This window comes from Coffea eugenioides, chromosome 5, assembly GCF_003713205.1.
Source record: "Coffea eugenioides isolate CCC68of chromosome 5, Ceug_1.0, whole genome shotgun sequence".
Lineage (NCBI taxonomy): Eukaryota > Viridiplantae > Streptophyta > Magnoliopsida > Gentianales > Rubiaceae > Coffea > Coffea eugenioides.
The window spans coordinates 43752079-43758078 of record NC_040039.1 but is presented as its reverse complement, the minus strand read 5'-3'; the positions used below and the strand labels follow the sequence as shown (position 1 = coordinate 43758078).

The window sequence follows — 6000 nt, the reverse complement described above, 5'->3', positions numbered from 1 at the left end:
AAATCGAATCGAACTTGAACTCAAAAATACTAAGATCGACTACAAAATATATATTTATATTTTTAATATTACTTATAGGATGTGGACTCCTTTGGAAAAACCTAAAACCTTCTTTTTCTCTATCTGCCACTATCACTCTCTGCTTCACGAACGAGTAGGACTTTTGCTAAAAATTCTCTTTCTTCCTCGGGCTCTTTCTCCCCCTCTGTTCAATCCATATGGCCTCTCTTTCTTTCCATCTTCTTCATCTTCGTGGCTCTTTATCTTCTTCTTTAATAAATTCTTTTTTTTGCTAATTCCAAAATTTTGGCTTCTTGGTTCCTGGAAAAAAACTTCAAGTTCATCACTAGCTCTTTCCTTCTAGATTTGACGCAGAGTTAAAGGTAATCCATAAATTTTATGCAGCCTTGTTAAGCCAAGTCATTTTAGGCTTTTAATAGTTGATAAATGGATTAGTTAGATTAGGCGTTGACTTGAATTTGTGTTATATTTTTGTTTCATCAACTCCTTCAGCGATATTCATATCCTGATAGTTTCTATACTTTTTTGGTTGAAGGTTAACTAACATAATTTCACAAAACATTCCATGGGCATACGAATCAAAGCAATTCCACAAAGTTATCTAATGTGAGTCTAACGAAAAACTTCAGAAAAATTTTTTTTGATATTAACCAAAGAAAAGAAAAGAAAAAACAAAATCTCACTTTTTTTTTTTTCATTTCTCTCCTGAACTTCAATCTTTCTGGGTACATTCTTTCATTCAAAGATCCCTGTTCTAAAACACGGGAAAATTTGGAATATTTTCTGATTTGTTTTGTTGCCCCTTTTCCCATCCCAAATAGGCTTTTGCTCATACCCAGCACTTAAACAATATAACTAAGAAGTCAAACTCCAACCAATTAAAACCAAAAAACTTCGCCAGACATACACAGTACTAAGCTCAAAGATCAAAACCTCAACTCTTCCGAAAGCTAAACATGACTGCTCTTTCTACCTCTTCCTCCTCAGTGTCGAGGTTCCTGAACCCTTTTTCACAATCCAAAACCCCAAAATTTCTCAACCTCCTAAACCCCCAGCCCCAGCAAAAATCGCACACCAAAAATCTGATCTTTACCCTTAAACCACCCTCCTTATCAATCCTCTTCTCCACCAAACCGTCAAAACCCTTTAAACCCCTCTTCTATTCCACCCCAGTAAGATCCCTTTTCACAGGAATTGTTGAAGAAATGGGCGAAATTAAACATCTGGGCTATGATAAAGATGGCAGCTTTACCATGAAAATCCAAGCAAAAACCATTCTTGAGGACATTCATTTAGGTGATAGCATTTCAGTCAATGGAACCTGCTTAACAGTGACAGATTTCGCTACCCAATTGGCTGAATTCACCATCGGATTAGCCCCGGAAACATTGAGGAAAACGTCTCTGGGTGAGTTGCAACATGGGTCTTCGGTGAATTTGGAGAGGGCTCTAAGTCCTAGTACGAGAATGGGAGGTCATTTTGTGCAGGGCCATGTTGATGGGACCGGAGTAATCGTGAGCCGCGAGCCAGAGGGGGATTCTCTGTGGGTAAAAGTGAAGACAGGGAAGGACTTGTTGAAGTACATTGTGCCTAAGGGATTCATTGCAGTTGATGGGACTAGCTTGACTGTGGTTGATGTGTTCGATGAGGAAGACTGCTTCAATTTTATGTTGGTTGCATATACACAGCAAAAGGTGGTGATCCCTTTGAAGAAAGTTGGACAGAAGGTGAATTTGGAGGTTGATATATTGGGGAAATATGTGGAAAGGCTACTTAGTAGTGGATTTGTTGATTCCATCAGATCATCACGACCTGTGGAGGTACATTAGTGCATCTTTTTACCTTGGTACGGGATAGTACTGGTGACAGCTGAATGTCATGTAGTACCTGAATTTACAGATTAAGTTTCAAATTTAGTTATTGAGATATGTTTTTAGTGGGCAAATTTTGTTTTGTTGGCCATTTTATCTGTGTGAACTTGTGTATGAATGGTATGTCAAAATTTGTACCCTTGAATCTTCAATTTATATAAACACAACCAGCTGCTACTTTGAAATCTTTATGGGACTTTTGTAGTTGAAATTGTGGAGAGGGAAAGCTAATTCAAATTGGACTTGCGTTTGGAATTGATAATTGTGCCTTGAGTGGAAATGCTTGTGGGCGGTGCGTGGATTTCAAGAAGTTGAACTAACAAGGAGGATAAACCCGGTTTCATACTGGATCACCTTTCAACTCCTAGATATAATCTTACTAAAAGCTAACTGGACAAGAACAGCATCTAGGATATGGCTTATATATCCCGAAGGATAAATTTTGATTTTAGTTGGGACATTTTCTAGTAGTCCTAAAATGTTTGTCTTGAAAGATAATGGTAGATATTGTATGTTTAAAAAGTCAACAACTCCCAAAAAATGCAGCGGTTTGCAGATCCTATTTGAGCAACTGCAGTCTTTCCCGGTTCATCCAAGTGGATGTTAGCATGGATTTGTTTTGCTTTCTTCATCTCTCTGTTGTGGAATTAATGACTGGTATTCTTGTTGATTAATCATCTTACCTTCGGTAATTCTTTGAAGCAATATTGATGTCAATTATAACATGAAACTAAGCTGTGCTGGAAACCTTCTAGGTGGACTCCCATTTCATCTCTCATGACTTGACCTGTAGCATCTTGATTTACGTTGTGTTCAAGGGCTTTCATCTGTATTTAGCTTCAATCTCTGGGAAAGTCCTGTGTTCCCTTCCTATCTCAGCTGTTTGGATAAACTGAAAGAATAATTGCTTAGAATGTCTAAATCACAACTAGTTACATCAAGAATTTGGGCCTCAAAGGTTGTAGGCTAGATTTTATGTCACTATAAGCATAAGGGAAATCACATTTTTATGAAGTAGCTTAAATTTGTAATCTTGAACTTTGAGTTTAATTGATAGCATTGGGAACCTACTGCTTTCTGGTAAAAGTAAGGATATTGCTAGTTGGAGTTTTTGAGTAGATCAATCAATTTATCTAAGACCTATTTTCTAGATTAGTTAATGCACTCTGCATCATATTTGTTAGCCACTGTTGCAAAGGGCATAAATGAAAACAGGACAAACTAACTTACAAATTCTTTTAGCCTTCTACACAGAGTTGTAATTTGCCAAAACTTAAAAGAATAAGAGCAGTATAAGCTGTAGTTTCTTAGCCTGCCAAACAATAGTAATCAACTATTTGTTTTGTGATAGCAAACTCTTTACCTTTAAAAGCTGTTGAAATGATAATGCTTGTTAGGATATTTTGAAGGCTTAACAGGTTCAAAAGACTCGGAAATTTTGTTGTTCCTCAAGTTGTTGCGGTCTTTATCCATTAGAGTCTATGTGGGTATGAGAAAGCAGATGCTTTCGTTTATCTTTCCTTTCTGAGGGAGCAAATTGCTGATATTTGTGTTGTTTTTATCTTTTAATACTCTAGTTGCTGTCAACTCAGATGCACTAATCAAATGATATGAGAGACTCAACAACATTCATTGAGAGAGAGAGAGAGATTTGACTAAAATTGAAACCACAGGATGAACAAGCTTTTGGCTTAAGAAGTTGATAATTAATGAGACATAACCTGAGTAATCTTTGGCTAATACTGAAACAATAAGACGAGCAAGCCTTTGGGTTAAGAAGTTGATATAGATGAGACATGGGATGACTAAGCTTTTTGCTCAAACGTATACTTTTAAGAGATGCTTGAAGCTAATCTATTGTAATTCTGAAAAGAATTTGAAGGAGACCTGAAAACCATCTCCTTGTCAGCATACAGTATCCTGACAATCTATTTTGCATCAGTAGCATCTACAGACATAGTAAATGACTTAGCATTTCATATGGTTTTAGCAGCTAAACCAAATAGATTCAGTCAATTCTGAATCACTTGCATCAGTTTGCTTTCTGTTTCTTGGGTTTCATCTGAAGCTAAACTAATGGAGAATAGATAAACAGTCATCCAGATGAAGAATTGTTACTCATATTAATGAAAAATGTTTTAGCTATTTTCACAGAAACTTGCTACTCTATTATCCAACTTTCTCTCGTAAAGCAGATCTATCCTTCATCTAGGTCCTTTAGTACTATATTCTATTGGTTGAGCTCATTTTTTACCTTAGCCTTTTTTGTTGACATCTTGATTTATACTTGATCAGATAGAAACTTGCCTAGGAACATTGTTCCAATTTAGTAATTGTTATTCTTCTAACTTTGGTGTCCCAACGCGGTATGTCATAGAAAGACTTGCCGTTTTTTATTTGATACTTTGTCAAGGTTTTTCTATGATAAACCGAGATACATGGCGATTATCAAGAAGCCCTATTGTTACAGAATCACTTAGAAGGGTATATTTTACTTTCAGCTCATTCATTTTGCGAACTTTTTGTCTGGTGCCTTTGGGTAAAATCAGTTTGGCCCAATTTGGGCAGTTCAATTTAAATGTGAGAAGTTTTTTCTTTTTTGCCACTAAAATTCAGATATGACTGCCCAAATCCGGGCTATGTATGGTAGGTCGAGTCCTGATCAACCATTCTTGGCAGTTGCCAAGAAACTCATTGCCGTGTGCCCTTGGCAGGCTGGAGTCTGTTGTGGGATTTATTGCGTACACCCAACCACATCTTCTACTATTGAAATCTCATAAATGAGATGAGTTGCGAAGGGGTTCTTTGAGTGGCCATTGGAGTTGTATCTTAACAAAATCTAAGGGGTGCGGGTCATTATCTTGCTGTCTCCAACTCCAACTCCAACTCCTGTGGTGGTTAAACTTTATATTGAACATGACCTGACCTTTCCTTCAGTGTTACTCCATGCACCTGGATTGCTTAGAACAGCGGACAGGTCAATGGGGAAGGATTTGAATGGATTTAATCTGCTCAGTGGTCCAAGTTGTTCAATTTGATATGTCGATAAATTCTTGGTATTCGGCCGACTATGTGTTACATAAATATTTTCACATTGATGTGCTAATTGCTGGTCCAATTTTGTTATTCTAGTTTCTCGACAAGTTGATAATGTTATGAGAATTTACCATTACAGACATAACGGGAAAAGGCAAGAAATTGTAGTAGTTGAAAGTATGACTTCTCAAACACAATGCCCTTCTTGCATTTCCCTCCCAATTTGAACTTTTGTGTAATTTTACCATAACCTATTGTAGTTATACAAATCATTCCCTTTTCCCGCTCCTCACTTCAGGTCACCCGCCACCGACAGCCTTTGCTATCCACCTCTGCCATCAATACTCTATTTAATAATTTTTTTTATGTTTTTTCTTTTTTTTTAAAAAAAAACTTGTGGATGTTTTAGAGAGTGTTACTTCAGATGAACTTGTTTTACCATAAAACTACTTATGGCTCAGTGCCTCTTGGTTCATTCAAGCCATGAGGCGTTCTTTTGGAGCTTGGCTTTGTAAGGTCTTTATTAAGAGTTTGCACCGCATTGCAAAATCAGTGCCGAAATAGCAAAAGTTCAAGTCAATTTGCTTTGGAGATGTATGGTTGTACCCCAATCATTTTTATTGCTTTTATAGTGCTAGCATTCTTTGTGGTGGAAGGACCAAATAAAGCGTTATCTTATTCTTATCTTCAGACAATATGCTCTCATGTATGGATTGTTTCCGCAAGCTGCGCTCTTTAGACATAGCTTTCTTGACCATAAAAGAGAGCTCTTTTCTATGGATGAGGAGATTCTGAACTCACATTATCTCAAAAGAGGACCCCCAACAAATAAAATGTTCACCTTTAAGTCAACCCTCAACCATCTTGTCGAAAAATATCATATGCTAGATTACACGGTAATCTTGAAAAAATTAATGAAAAGTATTACATTGAATTAATATAATTCAATTTCTTCTTCTTTTTTTTTTTTAAAAAAAAAAGCAAGGGGGACCCCAACAAATAAAATGTTCATGCTTAAGTCAACCCCCAACCGTCTTGTCGAAAAATATCACATGCCAGACTACAACAGAGT

General features: G+C 36.8%; 1 protein-coding gene across 1 annotated transcript; it reads left to right on the top strand.

The window, feature by feature from the left end:
* The first annotated feature begins 792 nt into the window (after positions 1–792).
* On the top strand, positions 793–2083 carry LOC113770321 (riboflavin synthase-like). The gene has a single exon (XM_027314739.1). It carries the CDS (start codon positions 978–980, stop codon positions 1848–1850), a length of 873 nt encoding a protein of 290 aa, XP_027170540.1. The 5' UTR covers positions 793–977; the 3' UTR covers positions 1851–2083.
* The last annotated feature ends 3917 nt before the right edge of the window (positions 2084–6000 follow it).

Coding starts and splice junctions, on each gene's coding strand:
- LOC113770321 (XM_027314739.1), top strand. CDS start 978: ATGACTGCTCTTTCTACCTCTTCCTCCTCAGTGTCGAGGTTCCTGAAC.